Source organism: Drosophila virilis, chromosome 5 (assembly GCF_030788295.1).
Source record: "Drosophila virilis strain 15010-1051.87 chromosome 5, Dvir_AGI_RSII-ME, whole genome shotgun sequence".
Taxonomy (NCBI): Eukaryota; Metazoa; Arthropoda; class Insecta; order Diptera; family Drosophilidae; genus Drosophila; species Drosophila virilis.
In genome coordinates, this window is record NC_091547.1 from 12,486,056 (window position 1) to 12,504,334 (window position 18,279).

The window sequence follows — 18,279 nt, forward strand, 5'->3', positions numbered from 1 at the left end:
CAGACGTAATTAAGCAATTAAAAGAAAAGTGGGCTTACAGCCCGCGCCTCAAGGTATGCAACACCAAAAACACGCAATAAGAGCGAGTTGCAGCAGCAGAAGAAACCGAGCTGAATTCCAGAGCAAGTCGCCTGGGCGCCTTTTGATGGCTTCCTGTGGTCATAAAATCAGCATAGAACACAGCTTACTTTTATGTTTGCATTTTTATTTTATAGTTTTTACTGTGATTCGCATTGCTGACTGTGATTTTTGTCTGCTCAGCCATTAAGCACATTCTAGAGCTTGGTTTCGCTTCAAATGCAGCTGCCCGAGTTGTTAAACTATGGCAAACGTATTTTATTATATTATCAGACAGTCATATTAGTGTGAATCGTTTGAGTTATGAGAAATGTTCCGCCTTGCACTTTTGCAGCCATTTCCGAGAACTTTTAGCATACTTTTTGGGGCAGGAATAATTATAAAGTGATTTAAATTAGTTGAGCAGCAAATAAACCCATTTTGAATGGGTTTCGGGCTCTTTTCAAACTAACTTACAGAAGCTAATATCTATCACATTATAGAAATCCCCAAGCTTGAGCTCACGATACTTTATAGCATTATTGTGGAGCCTTAATCTTAGATAATTACAATTTTCCAGCTATTTTTGAATAGCTTTAAAAGTACAAATCTCTTAAGCTAATATTTTACCTTGAATTCATTGAAAATATATATCTTACAGGCAGAAGCAGGCTGCTCCGATTCTATATATGTATGTATATATCTATATGTCGTCTGCATCAACAAAGATTCGATTATGCATCTGCCTGATCTTAGAGCTTGTAAGAACTAGAAATTTAAAATTTGTAACATAATGTGCACAGAAATCCTTCATAGTTTGAAATGTTGCGAATATAATTCATATTATATATTAACTACATCAAATTAGTTTAAAGTGGAAGTTTTTAATAAAGAACAACATCACTCTCCAACTCTTTTTCTTCAGAAAATTTGAAAGCTTTGAATCGAAAGTTTTATCCGATTATATTGTTTTGACTATAACTTGACTTCATCGTGCACTTCGTGTTGATGAGATTTTCTGGAATCCACACAAAACACGATTAAAATAACTTTTGCGAACCGGATCCGTCTTGTCACGCCGGAAAACACGGCACTTCTTCCTGCTCAGCACCCGCTTTCGATGATAATCTGCGTATTTTTGAGCAGGCAATTAAAACTGGCTGAGAAGCAATTTTATATATATAAATTCCAAAATGGACAACTGAATGAATGTTGCTTCAGCAGCTGAGACAAAACTCTATTAATATTCATGAACTAATATTTGTGCTAATATGCATTTCAAAGCTGTGTCTGAGCCGGTTAATAAATTTATGGAATACTTGTCGCACGTGCAAACTAAACTTAAACTAGCTAGAAAACAGATACAAAAACTTTCCGTTGAGTTCATGACCCTGACGCTTGAGACATATAAACTCCGAGTTTATCCAGTTGTCCGAAAGAGTGCATAAATAATGTCCTTTACTATGGCCGCAGGCAGCATAGACATCAACTAATGAGGCGCAAATGATAAATACATGCTGACAGCATGGCAAAAAGAGATTTCAGACAAGCATAAGTACGCGCATCTAATGCCAAGCGAAGGCAGCAGAGCAAAAAAATGTTAGATGGAAAAAAAAAAAAGGAAAACGGAACAGCTGCAAAAATGTGAGTCACAGTAAAATGCCGAAAATTTGTACAAATTGTGCCAAAATGCAAATTGTGTAAGTCTTGCAGATAATCAAAACGTGCTCAAAAATTAAGCAAAATGCGAATTTTCTCGACATAATTTCCATTTGAATGGCGCGCAGAGACTTCAAGGCGGTGGAGCAGGAGCAGGAGCAAACAGCAGCACGGGATTGAGTAGCCAAAAACCAGCTGAGGATTGCAGCTAGCCAGTCGCAGTTGTTCTTTGTGTGCGTCTTGTGCCTTTCGCCTTTGTCTGGCATTTAACTGTCGCGTGATTTTATGTCATAGATTATCTTGTGCTGCACGCTTCAGCTGCGCTGGACCATTCAATTTTAAGTGCAATTTCGGTTTGCCAAAAACGAAGAACCCATCTACTTACACCCCCCCCTGGCCCGCAAAGCCCTTTAGTGTAAAAGCAAAAACCTTTTGCCGCAGTGGCTGTTGCTGCAGTTTGATGAGTCAGTGGCAAAGTCTTTGACCGCATCAAAACAGAAAAAAAACCAAGTAAAAAGTAGATAAAAAAAAACACGTAGAGCAGAGACATCGCATTGTGTGTGTGTGTGTGTGTGTGTGTGCGTGGGTGTAGGCTGTGGGTGTGGGTGGCCTAGCCTCTGACATTCAAATGGCAAGGACTGAGGCGACATGGAAGGATGCAAGACAAAGCATACACATCGATTTTTAGCTATAAAATCAAAGTAAATCCATTTATCAACTTCAGCTGCAAACATTTTCGTGCAGATAACAGCAGAAAACTTGACTTTGATAAAATGTGCCAGTGCAACAGCAATAGCAACAACACTTGACCAAGTTTTTAAGGGGCCAAGTGCCTTGAAGCCATTAAATACTCGCTTTAGAGAAACAAATTGTTAAGAGCTCAGCTCGATAGCATTGCTCGGCTTCTAACACCTAATCAAAGCGGCCACAAAACGCTGGCAGGTCAAATCGGAGCAATTAACGCCTGGCCTGGGTCATCAGGACATCGAAACGAGACAAGGCTTCGGCATCAGCTATAGCTTCATCTCATGCCCCGCTGCGCTGATGCTTGGCCAAATCGTTTGACTCAACTTCGAATTGCTAACGAGCTATAAATGGCGCGTGTGTGTGCGTGTGTGTTAAGTGTGTGTGCGGCTCATTTGTAATGATTAAGTTGCGCTGGGAGCTTGTGGTGTTTATGGCCCAAAGGAATCGTTTACACGCCTTCCACTTGTGTGTGCAAGGATTATGAGAGTTCTGAATAGCACAGCGGATAAAGTGAAAGATAAGAGAAGACACAAAAAAAAAAACAGACACAAAAAAACAATTCAAACACTTTTTCAATTGCTGCTTGAATAAATAAACACACATGCGGCCATATCTATGAAAAAGTAAATAAACTGCGTCCAAAACGAATCGAGTCGAAACACATCAAATAAGTATTATATACCATACAATTATATGTATACATATCTATTGATATAGTATATATATATATATATATATATATAGTATAAGTACAAGACAAATATGGCCGACAAAGTGACTGGGGAGGGGGCAGCAGCTAAAAAAGGGCACTCAGCCCAGGCAGTTAGACGCTTTATAACCTGACGCTCAGGCATATATCACGTATACGCCATGTGTGTGGCGCATCAAAACAAGGACTGAGACGCTGTCTGCAGGCGCAGGTGCCGTAGGTGCTGGCTTCTGGAGTTGGGAGCACAAAATATGCTAATGTCAATTATTTTGTGCGTAATTTGCTTTCATGCTTCGAGCACACATCAAAATGTGTGTACTCACCAACGCGTCCGACCCCCGTCCCCGACTGCGTGCCGCTCATTATGAATATTCATTTTTGCATAAAGTTTAGCAGAATGCGCTAATAATTTCATGAGCTTAAAGCGACGATGAAAGGCAATCGACGACTTATCTAATCTCTATTTATATATGGAGTATATATCTGTATATATATATATATAGAGTTATATCTATATTTTCCTGCTGCTCTTACACCGTAAAGGTGAACTGGCTTCAATTAGCATTCGTGCACGTAAACGCAATAACGCAAATGGATTCGGGGTTTCGGTTTAATAAAATGCGTTGTTTATGGAGTTTACTGCCGATACCTGCGACACGCCCCACACAAACGCCTCCCCCCCCCCCCCCCCTCCAAACAGTTAGCGGATGCCAATTAATATGGCACCAAGTTAGATATTAATATGTGTGCTTATAGTTAACAATTACGCCTGTCCACACTGCATATGGGGCCCAGCAAGTGCCGAGCTGGTCATTCAAATCACGCTAGTTGCCTGGTTGCCTGGTTGCCTGGTTGCCTGGTTGGGAATGAGCGTAAGGACACTTAACGCAGGATCAGAGCGCCTGTTGCAGCACGGGCAGGATGTGAAGTGCGGCTGTGACGACAGGGGCTTACCTTTCGCAGGCAGGTTCCTATTTGAGTTGTTTTATTAATCCGGCAAACTGTCGGGCAGCGCGTAATCCTATTAGATGTGGCTACATTGGCTGCTGTGGCTGCGCGGGTGCCTCTTTTTATATTTTGCCGCTTTTTGTTGTTGTTGTTGCCTCTCAGTATTTGAATTTTTCACTTTTTTACACTTGTGCTGGCATCACAATTATTTAAATGCGTGCAGTAATTTCAAATTAAATTTGAATATGTATTTTTGAGCGGCGCATTTTTTCACAAACACCCAAACACACGCACACAAATACACTCTGTGAGAGAGTGAGAGAGGGAGAGAGAGAGGGGGGGGGCTGGCCATTAACAGTTGCTGCATGAAAATGGCGATGATTTTTGCACTTTAATTGAATAAAAATTCAAATGCTGATGCTGTTGCTGATGCGAAACAAAATCACGCGCGCTCCACACAAAAAACCAAAATGGCGTAAACGCGTAACAGGACGAGACTGCCAGCGGGAGAATAACGGAACAGCGGCTGCAGAGATGTTGCGCGCCGTGTACGTTCGCATGCCTGGCTAACGGCGCAATGAGCGCCCGTGGGAGAACACAGAACCAAATGCGAATGCAAACACCAACCAACAGCAGCAGCAGAAGCAGCAGCGCCCGCAGCAGCAGCAGCAGCAGCAGCCGAACAGAGCCGATAGCAGACGCGTCGAGAGCAGCTTGTGCATGCCTGCGTGCGTGTGTGTGTGTGTGTGTGTGTGCGTGCTTTTCATTCATGCCTTGCAAGCTTTTTGTGTGAGAGCTTTCGCGCGCGTAATGTAACCTGTTGCTTGCCCTTCATTTCTATTATTCCGTTCGCTGGGATGCTGGCGAGCGACCAGTGTTGCCACTAGTCTGGCAGCTGTTGCCAGGCAGCGTGCCAAATGGCTACATAAATTAATTAAATTGATGTTTAAATGTTGTACTGAGCCTGGTTTATTAACCCGCCTACAGCGCGATTTGCCTGACACATTGACAAATTGCTGAAATCAAAGCATAGCATCAAACACAAAAATACAAGTACACACAGATAAAGAAGCTGGGCGACAACATGCCTGTACTTGATTAATGTCGGTCTACGACCATGTCTAGGCCCTGTCCAAACCAGCCGATGCTCACGCACAATTCATTTGGTTTGATTTAAACCTGGCCAAGTGCAGTTCGCTTAGGGTTTATTTGGTAAGACAGTAGCTTAATTAGTTGGCATACCTTTTCTTAATCAACATATAAGAAATGTTCTAGAAGGCACACATTAATTGCCTGACGCTGCGTTTGACATTTACTCTCGAAGCATACTTTTGAGTTCAAGTTCAGTATTTGTACCTGCCGTTGTTGCTTGAGTTCTATTTTAACAAGCTGCTGCCTGCAGTTTTGTACGTGTTTGATTATTGCTGTTTGGTCTCCTTTATTTTTATTTTGTTTTTTTTTTTTTTTTTTTTTTGGTAGCTTCGCAAAGACACAAGGATAATCCAATGCTCACATGTACATTGTCTGAGAGTTCAAATAGTTCAAGTGAAGTTCAGTCACCAACCCAGAAGCCAATACCAACAAGTGGTTAGACAGACAGACGTGCCACCAGATGACGAAGACATGCCACAAAATGTGTAGCGCCAGATGCAAGCTGTGCATAAATTTAATTTCTACGGCGCGCCTAAAAGCATGCAATATGAACGTGAAAGCCGCGTGCTCATATGTGTGTGCATATGTGTGAGTGCGAGTGTGAGGTTGTGTGTGTGCGTAGATACAATGGACTTTCGCACAATTCACAATTTGAGTAATTTGTTATTCAAACACATTTCGAATCGATTATACGCTTGGCGTACTCCCTCCAATGGAGCAAATATGTTGATTGACTTTTGTCAAGGCGCACGCCTTTGTGTGTGCATGCGAGCTTTTGTCCTGTGCCGTGCAAAAGGCAAAAGGCAAAAGGCGAATTTGCCAGTGTGTGCGTCTGGGTACACATGGGATAGAATGCCAACGCAAATACAAATAAGGAAATGCGTGGAGTCAGGCGGTGCCCCGCACAATTCGCCAGTAAGTGATGGCACCCACAACCCCCTCCCCCACCACCCCACCACCCCCTACGCCCAGCAAGTGCGAATGTAATGCATGGTTGGCTTTATGAGCGTATGTGTCGCATGTGTGTGTGTATGTGTGTGTTAACGCAGAACTAAGCATTTGCTGCTCATTGAAAAGCTCATTATCACACACGAACACACACACACACACACATTGTGTTTAGAAGCTGCCAATGGCACACCCCAAGGTTAAATATTTGTCATATGTTAAAAAATGCTATCAAAGTGGGTTAAGGTTCACCATAAAGCATTCAGAGTTGGACACTTGGACCCTGCGGCTGGCTGTTGGTAGCCAAGCATCTCAATGTCAGGCTTTAGCTACCTGGCCAAATGAGGGACGGGGATGCAACTTGTTGAATTGAATTGATTGCCGCATTGAAATTTAATTGCAATTGCTCGGCTCTCAGCTTGAATGTTAAGAGGCAAGGACATTAATTAACAGCAGACAGGATGGCAGGCAGCTGAGCAGCTGATGCCCCACTGAAAAGGCTCTGATTGCGATTGCAGCTGCAGCTAAGCGGCCTGCATTTTAATTAGAATGCAAAAGTAAAAATAAACCCCATCGCGCCATTGCGAATATGCAAATATTTGGCGTATGCCAGATGCCTTATCTACTTTATGAATATAAACTGCACTTGCCCAGGCAACGGAGCGCCAGTTATTCCATAAATACACAAATATAAGACCCTCTGTGAAATACGATACAGGGCATGCTCTCCACACTCTTCAGCTCCATTTTCTGCTGTCAAAAGGTTAAACTTAAGCTTGACAAATGCGCGGCACTGGGGCGTACTTCATATCGACAGCATTATGTGCATAGCATAGCATACTGGCCACCACATTTGTCATGGCACAACCAACAGCTTATCCACATAATTCCTGCCCCAATCAGCTCAAGCCGCAGCAAACATCAATTACTGCACGCCAATTGAGTTCACATATTTTAATCAATTGCGAGAGTTGCTCGACTTATTATGCAGAAGTTTAAAATATTGCATTATATTCTTATTTGCTACCTCAGCCGCTGTTTTTTTGGGTTTCACAGGCAAGCACTGCGCGAAATATTAATATTTCTTTAATTAGTAGCTATAAATTACAGTCGGGCAAAGCAACACACTATAATTATTGAAACTTTTACAAAACACACTAAAAATGGGCTAATATTGGCGCATGGAAACAGTTATGAAGAATAATTCGTGCATAGGCTTTAGACCGTGGCAGTGGATAATTGAGAATATTGTATAATATATGTATATCATATATAACTTCAATGCTCCAAATAAAAATTGCCGCAACTTAATGAGTTATATCTCGGCGTTGATTAAACATAATTTGAATGTACTATATTATGATTGGAATAGCGTATGCGTTTTGTTCGGTTACTTTTTAATTGACTTCAGATGCTGTTGAAGCTGATCGCAACGTTGGCACTCCCGGGTGAGCTGCTTGACAGCGGCCGCATACTGTCGCTGTAGCTCGAGCAGACTGAGCAGCTCTTCGTTCAGCTCATCCCGGCGCATGCGCTCCTCGTTGTATTTGTGGCGCACCTTGTCCTGGGCACTCTTCACACCGTCCACAATGGTCTCGAATTGTTTTATGAAATCCTCGCGTCCGTGCGGACTGAGCATGCCCTCGTTGTAGGCCTCGCAAATGGAGTTGAGCAGCGACAGCTCCTTCTCCAGGTAGCGTTTCTTGTCGTTAAGTGTATTGTAGAGTGTATAATATTGCTTAGTTTCTAGATGTTTGGCACTCATCTCGTTGTACAGCTCGTGGAAGCGTCGCTGGTACTGGGCCAGCTCTGTGCGATCGGGTATTGCGTCCAGTTTGCGCTCAATGGCTACAATGCCGCGATTGCGCTTTGCGAGATGCAAACGCAGCTCCTGCAAACGCTGCTGCTCGTTTGCTATGGCAGCGGCCTGTGCCTCCGCATCTTGTGCATTAAACGTCTCCAGTTCGCTTCAAGTAAATATTGTTAAATTAATCATGCCAATTAGAGCTGAAACATTCTTACTCGATTTGCTGCTGCAAATTGGCCAGATCCGTGCGGCAACTTTCCTTAAATTCCGCCTCGCTCTTTTTCAGCTCGTCGTGCTGCTGCAGAAGTCCCCGCACCTTTTCCAACAAACTGAAAGCCATATAATTAAACTTTGATAGCACCACAGTTAACCAAACACTTACGCAGGCTCTGCATTCGCCTCTGTTTGCTTGTACGAGTCCAGCTCTGCTTTGAGCGTTTGTAGCTTTTGCTCTTGTTGTTCGGTTTGTTGTTTTTGCGCCTCAAAAGACACTGCCAGTTGCTCGTTTTCTTTGCCGTAACGTTTTATCTTGTGCTCCAGCGCTATCTTAGCTGCCTCCAAGCGTTTCTGTTGATTTTGCGACTTCAGCTCCTGTGCATCCGTTTCCATTTCCAGCTTGAATTCAGCATAATGCTGCTGCAGAGCACTGCGAGCGACGGGATCCAAATCGATACGCTTTAGCGGCGCCGGTGAGGGCTCCTTTGTAACAGTGAGCTGCTGCAGCTTCCTCTCCAGATCAGGCTGCAGTTGAATTGTAAGATTACAATAACTTTAACATATAAATTACCTACGGTAAACTCACCTCAATTTCCGCTGTGTTAGATCCCAACTGCTGCTCCATGCTTTGCCTAGCCGCTGGGCCCGCATCGCCGTATTCTAATAACGTTAAACGCACGCGTAAAGCATCATCGTCGCAACTAGCGTCCTGGCGCTCAAACTGTCTTTTGGGACTGTACAGCTCCTGCAAAGGATTTAACAAATTTATAACCTTTTGCTTATGTGTAAGTTAAAGAAAACCTGACTTACCTGAATAGCTTTAATGTTTACAGCGGCGTAGCGTATTTTTGTGAGATTATCCTTGTCGCTTTTATACTGATAGTCATGGTGAAACTGACCAATGGCAAATCTCTTCAAGCGTTGCCCGCGTTCTTCTCGATTTTCAACCTGCAAATATGTGTATTAATTTGATAATTTGAGATGGGCAAACTCTTTAGAGAATCGGAACTTACTGAGGTCTTAACAAGCCACTGGATAACGGGATGTATGGCCAGAAACTCCAGGCCCTGCACTTGATGCGGTTCCAAGCTATGGGGACATTTCATGTCTATCAGAACAGCAACAATTTTCTCTACAAGCGCTCTGAAAACGGAATTCAATTATTTACAATATGCTCACGTATAGGATATATTTGCGTTTACATCTTTTGGCCAATTGTTAAGTTCTCATGGAAGAGCAAGTCGACATCCACATCATAGTCGCAGCATTCAATGCACCAGGTCATGCCGCCCACAACTTTGTCGAAGGCAGATAGGCCCTTGATACGTGCTCGATAGTAGCCGGCAGCTACGAGCATATCAAATGTGTCCAGCTCCTTGGCGGCAGCATCCGTGTCCTCACGGCGTTCCACCTGCACAAAACCAAACTCAATTTATAGCTTTTGTTTACATGCACAAATTAAGGCAACCCACCTGGATTTCGCGCCCTTCTGCATCGTAGCGCGTTGCCAACTTAACATTGGGCAAGATCTTGGAGAAAACATCGCGATTAGCCATGTACAACAATAATTACATACTATTATAAATAAATAAAAGCCGACGAAACTAAAATGGCCATTGCTAACTAACGACCACACACACGATACGACTATCAATTACGTTAAGAATTTATAAGTGTGTACACACTGTAACAGAGCGCGACAATCGTTGGTATCGATACCTTGCTTATTTACCTTTCTTTTCGATGTGTGCACACCGAAGCCGGCACACGCTTTTTGATTGATTAAAATGAATTACTACGTTTGTCTACATCAGGAAGGCATTAGCAGCATATCGAAATTAATACAAAAAGCCCATGCGAATAACTACAATGTGGTCGCCACATCGATTAATGCAAATATGCTGCCCATGGATCCATTTGAAACGGATCCAACCTATCCGGCAACCGTGCTAAATGCCGTTGATTGGAACTCCAAAGTGATTTTCACAGTGTCCGACGTGGATGTGGATTCACCCAATGCCAAGCTACGTGAGTATTCGAAAGCTATGCTGCTGCGCGACATCACCTGGGCAGAGCACTTGCAGAATAATGGCAGCTTAATGGTACGTCTAAGAGGGCCAAAAAATGACAATTTGGCCGAAATAATCAAGACGAGGACGAAAGGTTTGTGTCACGCTATCAATTATATGATATATAACATGAATTAAATGTTTTGTTGTTTTAGGCAACTGGTTTATACATGTGCCCATTACTAATCCCGAAGTGGCCACCTTTGAGCACCGCAAGGATGCAACTGAAAAAGACATTGAAGAGGCCCAACAGGTTGATCCCTGGAGCTGGTGGAACGAACTGCGCTTTGCCGTTAAGCACAACGGCAAGGTGAAAGTTGTGCTCGAGCTTAGCGACTCGGATCGTCCCAGCCGTGAGACCGTGCGCCGTTGGCTTGGCGAACCCATCGAGGCCATTATTATTCCATCCAGCTTATTTGTGCTGAACCGCTCCAATTACTATGTGCTGCACAAGGAGTGGCAGGCCATTGTGGGCCACTTCATCTCCGTGCGCGCCAACATTATAGTCTCCACAAATGCCAATGATAATGCTATTTCCCAGTATGCGGAATATGTCAAGAAGCTGATCAACGATCATTGCGACACGCACACCCTCAACAAGTGGGTGCCATTTCATCGACTGCTTCTGAATGTACTTTAATATTTATTTATTTAAGCTATGAGAACATGTTGGAGATACCGTTGCAGCCACTGTGTGATAATCTGGATACGTACACCTATGAAATTTTTGAGACAGATCCCGTCAAGTATAAGCTTTACCAGGAGGCCATACAGCAGGTGCTGCAGGATCGTGTTAGCGACGATGAGGCCAAGCGAAAGCTGGTAAGAAAAGGAATTAACATATACCAAAAATAGATTAACCTTTATATGAATATGCTTTCCTCTTGCAGACGGTCATCATGGTCTTGGGCGGTGGACGTGGTCCTTTGGCGCGTGCCGTATTTAATGCTGCAGAGATTACAAAACGCAAAGTGCGCGTCTATATCATTGAAAAGAATCCCAGTGCCATACGTACACTTTCCAATATGGTCAAGACCCTTTGGTCGAAAAAAGGTGTAGATTGCGCTCAATAACCCTCATATCATACACTCAGCTAATTTGCTATTGCAGATGTTCACATATTCTCCAAGGACATGCGTGACTTCTCGCCTCCTGAATTGGCGGACGTGCTTGTCTCCGAGTTGCTCGGCTCCTTTGGCGACAACGAGCTGTCGCCCGAGTGTCTCGACGGCGCCTTGAAACTGCTCAAGTCAAACGGCATAAGCATACCCTGTAAATCGACATCGTATATTAATCCACTTATGTCAGCTGTTCTGCATAATAATGTCTGCCAGCTGACTTCCACTGTGCCTGCGTTCAACTGTGGCTACGTGGTGCTGCTCAAGAACATTTACCACATTGATCAGCCTCAGGCGCTGTTTGAATTTACGCATCCGAATCGGGCTAAAGATATTGATAATACGCGTCACAAACAGCTGTCCTTTACAGCTCAGAAGGACTGTGTGCTACACGGCATTGGCGGTTACTTTGATACTGTGCTGTATAAGAATATAATTTTAAGCATTAATCCTCTGACGCACACGCAGGGCATGTTCTCCTGGTTTCCAATGTTCTTTCCAACGGTAGGTCCGAGCTGCTAAACCAGGTTTTAATTGTACTAAATGATATCTCTAAACTCTGCAGCAACCGCGTACTATCAAGGCGGGCGAAAAAATTTCCATCAAGTTTTGGCGCTGCGTCGACCCGGAGAAGGTCTGGTATGAGTGGCAAGTGTGCGAGCCTGCTGAATGCGAGCGCCATAATGTGGGTGGCATGGGCTACAATATGCGTCTATAAACTAAACTAACGGCAATATACAACAAATGGGGGATTATTAACAACGGGGGAACAATATCTTTATTGGACAACTGTAACAGAAAACAAAACCAAACAACAAAAAAGAACAAGACTAACATAAATTGTCTGCGACTTTTATTTAAGTTTATATTTGAAAAGTTTATAAATATGCTTAAACTTATTTATGTGTCCTTAAATATCTGTGGGGTTTCTTGTTGTTGTAAAATTTAGTTAATAATTTCCTCTTTTTTACTTTCCTCTCATTTATTTAATTATTTATATTTATATATAAAGCGCTGCACATGATCGCAAAACGACATTCTTTAAGCGAAGGCAATTATTTTATGGTTAAATAGGTTAAAGCGGAGCTAAACTGAAACTGTACTGAACTGGGCGGCGATTTAGGAGTTAACAGCGCTGACCTGAGCCATTGTAGCACCGCCGGCGGCACCGCCACTGCCGCCGCCGCCGCGAATTGCAATAGCACCCTGGCCAGCCCGTATGGGCTTGGCAATTTGTGCCTGGGGTCCTCGTCGGCCCAGATGCTTTTGTCGCACCGCCTCCTTGATGCGATCCACCTCGTACTGATAACGCTTGCGATCTCGCATCGCGCCCTCCTTGGCCTCTTTGAGCGCCGTTTCCAGCGCCTTGACGCGCTCCATTGTTGTGCGCAAACGCTTCTCCAGCTTTGGTAGCTCACATCGCAGGTCGGCGTTGTCGCGCACCAACTGCTTGTGCACCTTGGTCAGCTGATCCAGATTGTTCTCCAGGAAGGAGATCTTCTGCTTCTGCGCCAGCGAGCCGCCATCTTCTTCGCTCTCCTCGTTCACCACATTCTTGCGAATGCGTTGCTACGTGCGGCAGGTAATACAAAAAAAAGTTGGAGTGCATGAATAAATATGATATACGGGATGAATTCCTACCTGCAGATCCTGTACGAAGAGTTTGCGCAGATTGTGCAACGTTTGCAGCTCCTTGGCGACTGTGTCCTCCAGACCCTTGAGGTCCTTTCGCGCCTGTTCGCGACGCTCGTTGGTTAGTATAATGTCCTGCAATTTGTTTGATTTGTCTGCCTCGTCCTGCTTAAGCTTCTCGTAGTCGACGGTCATCTGTTGATGCGCCAGCAACAGCTTCTGATGCACATCCTTCATCTCATTCATTTCGTGCTGCTTGGCGGTAATCTCGTCGCGTAGCTCCGACACCTGTTTAGTGTGCGCCTCGCGCAGCTCATCCATCTGGGAGTCGAACATGGAACGCAACTCCTCGGCACGCTGCTTCTCCTCGGCATTCACCGCGGACACATGCTCGGCTGCCTTCAGTTTGGCGCACTCTTCGCGCAGCGAATCGATCTGCTCCTCCAAATTACGCTTCTTGTTCTCGGCCTCGCGCATCGACTCCTGCAGCGACTTCATGCGCGCCTCGTGCTGCGAGATGAGCAAACGATACTCGCCCAGATCCTTTTCGTACTCGGATATCTTTTTGTTGGAGTCCACCTGCTGTGTCTCCATGTTGGCGCAACGCTGCGCAATGTTCTTTGCCTCCGTCTTCATTTTGCTGATATACAGACGTGCCATTGTAAAGTCCTCCTCCACTTTGGCGGCGTCGGTGCCCGCCAGGGCACTCATCTTGAGATCGATTGCGGAATCGCCGGGCGCTATGGCCTGGCCAACCTCGCCTAGATCGCGCAGCAGATTAGTCAGCATTTCAGTGATTCGTTTCTTTTGGTGCGTTGACATGTCCTTCAGCTGCTGCAGCTCCGTCGAGGTGGAATTGAATTGAGTTTTGTTCTGCTGCAGTTCTTCGTTGAGGGCATCGATGTCCTTGTTCTTGTTGTCGATCTCCTGCGACTTCTGGTCGTAGTTAACGGCCAGCTCCTCGAGAGCCTGCAGCACCTCCTTGACCTCCTCCTTGGCCGATTCGTTCTCCTGCTGTATGCGCGCCATTTCTGATTGCAGCGCCTCGTATTCACGTCGCGCATTCGCAATAAGTTCCTCCTGCTCCATGACCTGCTCCTTCAGCTGCTCCGCAAACTGGCTCTGCTGATTGATTTCCTCATCCTTATCATCCAGCTGCTGATAGAGGCGCTCGCATTCCGTGGCCAATCGCGCTCGCTCATCAGCTGCCACCGAGGCGGACATGTTGGCAATGGCAGTGCGTTGAGCTGCCGCCGCTGCTGCGGCACCAGCAGCTTGCGCAGCCGCCTCCACTTCGAGATTTGGCGTGCTGGCCTCCATGAGATCCTCCATGTTGATTTGCTCCTCCGCTTTGACCGTTTCACCGGCACGCCAACGCGCCAGCTCTAACTCCAGCTTCTCCACCTTGCCCTTGAGCCGTGCATTCTTCTCCTTCTCCTTTTCGTAGCGACGCTTCCACTCCTCGGCGGTAAGCTCCTCGTTGACACACACAACATTCTTCACTGTCTTGGCGCGCCGACCAAAGTCCAGCGTAGATTTCGTCTCCGACTCGTTAAAGCTGGCCGGTGAGCAGCAGATGACAATCGTTGTGCGTGCGTTGCCGCCGAGTGACTCTTGCAGGATACGCGTCAGCTTTGAGTCACGATACGGTATGTGCGTTTTGTTGCCATCCGCCAGCGCCGAAATGACATTGCCCAGCGCCGATAGCGACTTGTTAATGTTCTTTGCCTCATCCAGGACTGTGCCCTCGGCACCTGTTTTCGATACCTTTTCGGAACCAGCCAAATCCACCAGATACAGCTTGCCGGAAAGCTTTTTTTGATTCTCCAGATTCTCCTGCTTTACATTAATAAGGAACACCGAGTGGGAACGCGATGAATGTTCATTCATGTCTATGAGAGATTCAATTAATTGAATTTACCTCTTGCTTTAGATTATCATATTATCTCTACTTACTTGTCACGGCAATGTGACGATTGGATTTGCCCTCTTCGATCACCTCAAAGACGTCCTCGGGCGAGGAGACAAAACGCTCCGTGGCACCCTTGACAAAGGGTACACGATTCTTGTCCTCGTGCACGCTCAAATTCACCTTGGATACATCGAGCAAATCTCTGATCTTGTCCATATAGATTTCATAGTACGAAACCTTAATGTGAAACTCTAGATTCTCTTCCATCGCGTAAATGTGATTGAAAATGTCGTTCACAATGCGCGGAATTATACCCTGTTTCACCGAATCGCCAATGACGCCCTCCATTGTATGCGTCTTGCCGGAGGATGTCTGACCATAGGCGAATATCGTTCCATTGTAGCCAGCCAGCACGTCCGTGACAATCGATTTGGCCGCCTCATTGTACACCTTCTCCTGCGACGCATTCGGCTTAAAGACTTTGTCGAACAGATATACCTTGCCCTAAAAAATAAAAAAACAACGACTAATTTTGTAGTAAAGTGAAAATATTTTTCGTGTCTTGCGTCTGCTGTCTTGTGTCTTCATGCCGGCCACAACATGTGTCTATGTGTCAGCAACCCCAATCCCCTCCTTTCTATCCACAAAACAGCTTTCAAATAATTTTCAACGCATCACCGCGAAACGGCTCGTAATTATAAGATGAGCAGAAGCATCAAGAGGCAGAAGCACAGCAAATGAGTGGAACTTGAAATAAATGAATAACGAGCAGTAATAAAAGAAAGAGCTAAAAGAGAGCAACAGTACGAGCTGATATGAATAATAGGTAAGTATTGCCCCGGAAGTAGTCGACCGCAAAATACCCTGTAAGCTGCGATCAAATGAATCTCCCGCCAAGGAGCTTAGAGAGCAGCAGCAGTGACATAGATCTAATGGTTATCAGAATATAAGAAACTGATTTACTTTTAAGTTGATATTTTGAATTTTAAAATTCTGTAGTTGTCTGTCTATCTATTTACATTGCTTTATATTTCCAGCATTGCTTGCGGACTATTCACAGCTGTTAATTAAGAACTGCAATTCCATTTTAAATCCACCCAACTTTCGCATGTAACCCGATTCCACTTAGTTCATGTCTAAACAAATATATACCGGGAAATGCAGAGTAATAAACAAAAGCTATAAAATGTTAAATGTGTATAAAGCGAAACTTTGTTGTAGGCATTTGATGGGTTGACAATATTAACAGCACATGTAACAAGCTTTATCGGTCATTGACTAACAATCGAAGCTACAATAAAAGGGTATATATATATGAGAATATTCGACAAGCTGCTTATGCCGCTTCGCTAAGCAAGGGTATACACACACACATACATATACATACATATATTTATTAACATTTAGATATATGTATATTGTGTGCAACTAACTTTATCATGGCGGACACAATGGTAGACAGCTGAACTTTTGGGCCATTAATAATATTCACTAAAATCCAAATATCTTTAACCAAAACATGCATATTCATGTTGTTCTTGCTACATTATTATTTACAGTTTTTTTGCGGGCTTGCGTGCATGACTCATTTAACGGGCAGCAGCTGGTGGCAAGCAGCAACATTCGAGGGCGATGTTTTGTTTTGGGGCCAAAGCTTACTGAACATACACGCACACACACACACACACACACAAATAGAGTACATACCTAGGTCTATGTTGGTAGAGGTGAAGCTGAAGTTGGGCGTATTGGTAGACAGGTAGAATGTGCATATATTGCCATATCAAGTCAAATAGCAATGCAAATATAAAAAAAAAACATGCCCGGCAAACACGAGTGGGTGGCTCTGGTTACACACACATGCAACGACATAAAGGCCAGGTTGCCACTATGCGCGAAAAATCAATTGAACGACTTCTGTTTTTGCCCCAATGTGGCAAGTGTAGTAACAATTTTAAAGTTATTTGGCAACAAAATCCAAAATTGCTAAAGACACGCGCAAAAATTGGATCGCTAATTAGTTATAATACACACATACGTACGTAGATATGTATATAATTGCTACTCTCTTTCACTCAGTTGTACTACATGTATTTGTGTGTGTGTGTGTGTGTGTGTGTGTTTGTGTAATTGTGGCGGTAAGGAAAGGCTAATGTACTGCGCTAATGTTAGACAATGTTCGGTATGACGTCACCGCCACAGAACCGCAACGGCACGCAGAAATATGTGTGTATATGTGTACTTATGTATGTGTGCATGCATCGTTTAATCTGATTGGATATATATTGTTTAATTACCGCTATGGATATGCAATTCTCCTCCGCATTATTTGGAAACTTGACAACAAACTTTGAGCCGGCCCTTTCTTCGCTGTCATTGAGCGGCCGAAAACGACAGACGACTTTGATACTGTCCTCAGCGGGTATTTCGCGTTCCGCAGACATTTTAATGCAGTTCCGTCACCCACACACTTTTGTACAATTCTTGTTGTTGTTGCAATATCAACAGCAGCTAATGCTTATTCAGCCAAGTTTATTTTACTTGGAGCTTAATCTCGCATACAATTGTCGCAATGTTATATTATAGTTGGTATTACTTCAACTTTGATGTTCAGTGTTAAAATTCGATGTAATTACAAAAATTAACATTCGAACAAATAAAACGACGATGACGAAGCCACCAAGCACTGATTGTGACTTTGTTGTACCGTCCCGCCGCTCTTCGGTTTTTCGAAGTGCTCGTTCTCCCAGCGAAATTGGGGCTCGAAATGCAGAGAAAATTTTTGTGGTTATACCAGACACCAGTCACAATCACAATCAATCGGATGCAAAGGTTGTTGTTATTTCTACTTCTACTGTTACTGCAATGGGCCGTATTTTAATAAAGTTCGCTTGTTTATTGGCCCGGAATGTTTTGCAGCCTGTTAAATGCACTCTCATGCGTTGTGCCTTTAAATTTGTTCCACTTAAATTGTATTTTTTAGGTTCAATATCACGTTGAATAAAAAAATATTTGTTGGATAGATGGTCGATAGATTGTGGCGGAAAACCGATATGTGTTCGATAGATTGCACAGCCTGGCAGCTAAAGTGTTGACAGTGCTCGATATATGTAGATATTTGTGTGTTATTTAAAGAACACTATTTATAATACGCTTATGAACGCTGTCTGCATAATTAAGTAATGATCTAAGTAAGATAGTAAAGCACACTTTTTATTAAAGCTGTTTCGTTAAGTGAATGTATTTCGGCAAGTATCGTTATCGGTTGGTTTTCAGCACTTTTCCAACACTCGATTTTGAATTAA

General features: G+C 44.0%; 3 protein-coding genes across 3 annotated transcripts; 1 reads left to right on the top strand and 2 right to left on the bottom strand.

Annotated features, from left to right (window-relative positions):
* Positions 1–7,159: 7,159 nt before the first annotated feature.
* On the bottom strand, positions 7,160–9,884 carry fidipidine (coiled-coil domain-containing protein 93). Its single transcript, XM_002050181.4, has 8 exons — positions 9,716–9,884; positions 9,446–9,654; positions 9,257–9,386; positions 9,054–9,191; positions 8,830–8,988; positions 8,410–8,768; positions 8,243–8,356; positions 7,160–8,187 (listed from the first exon to the last, which is right to left on the bottom strand). The coding sequence occupies exons 1-8, from the start codon at positions 9,797–9,799 to the stop codon at positions 7,611–7,613; spliced, it is 1,770 nt and encodes a 589-aa protein (XP_002050217.1). The 5' UTR covers positions 9,800–9,884; the 3' UTR covers positions 7,160–7,610.
* Positions 9,885–9,974: 90 nt separating this feature from the next.
* On the top strand, positions 9,975–12,329 carry csul (protein arginine N-methyltransferase 5). Its single transcript, XM_002050180.4, has 6 exons — positions 9,975–10,406; positions 10,468–10,912; positions 10,969–11,134; positions 11,203–11,365; positions 11,423–11,934; positions 11,996–12,329. Exons 1-6 carry the CDS (start codon positions 10,031–10,033, stop codon positions 12,146–12,148), a joined length of 1,815 nt encoding a protein of 604 aa, XP_002050216.1. The 5' UTR covers positions 9,975–10,030; the 3' UTR covers positions 12,149–12,329.
* On the bottom strand, positions 12,267–18,017 carry Khc (kinesin heavy chain). The gene is made up of 4 exons (XM_002050179.4): positions 17,272–18,017; positions 15,019–15,478; positions 13,072–14,954; positions 12,267–12,999 (listed from the first exon to the last, which is right to left on the bottom strand). The coding sequence occupies exons 1-4, from the start codon at positions 17,416–17,418 to the stop codon at positions 12,550–12,552; spliced, it is 2,940 nt and encodes a 979-aa protein (XP_002050215.1). The 5' UTR covers positions 17,419–18,017; the 3' UTR covers positions 12,267–12,549.
* Positions 18,018–18,279: the final 262 nt, after the last annotated feature.

What these genes read in the sequence shown, in the direction of transcription:
- fidipidine (XM_002050181.4), bottom strand. Translation starts at nt 9,799, where the DNA reads ATGGCTAATCGCGATGTTTTCTCCAAGATCTTGCCCAATGTTAAGTTG. An exon ending in GAGGCGAATGCAGAGCCTGC is followed by an intron (nt 8,357 to 8,409) that starts GTAAGTGTTTGG and finishes TATGGCTTTCAG; the next exon opens with TTTGTTGGAAAAGGTGCGGG. An exon ending in AATTTGCAGCAGCAAATCGA is followed by an intron (nt 8,188 to 8,242) that starts GTAAGAATGTTT and finishes ATTTACTTGAAG; the next exon opens with CGAACTGGAGACGTTTAATG.
- csul (XM_002050180.4), top strand. Translation starts at nt 10,031, where the DNA reads ATGAATTACTACGTTTGTCTACATCAGGAAGGCATTAGCAGCATATCG. An exon ending in AATCAAGACGAGGACGAAAG is followed by an intron (nt 10,407 to 10,467) that starts GTTTGTGTCACG and finishes TTGTTGTTTTAG; the next exon opens with GCAACTGGTTTATACATGTG. An exon ending in ATGAGGCCAAGCGAAAGCTG is followed by an intron (nt 11,135 to 11,202) that starts GTAAGAAAAGGA and finishes TTCCTCTTGCAG; the next exon opens with ACGGTCATCATGGTCTTGGG.
- Khc (XM_002050179.4), bottom strand. Translation starts at nt 17,418, where the DNA reads ATGTCTGCGGAACGCGAAATACCCGCTGAGGACAGTATCAAAGTCGTC. An exon ending in TCGTCACATTGCCGTGACAA is followed by an intron (nt 14,955 to 15,018) that starts GTAAGTAGAGAT and finishes AATCTCTCATAG; the next exon opens with ACATGAATGAACATTCATCG. An exon ending in TCTTCGTACAGGATCTGCAG is followed by an intron (nt 13,000 to 13,071) that starts GTAGGAATTCAT and finishes TGCCGCACGTAG; the next exon opens with CAACGCATTCGCAAGAATGT.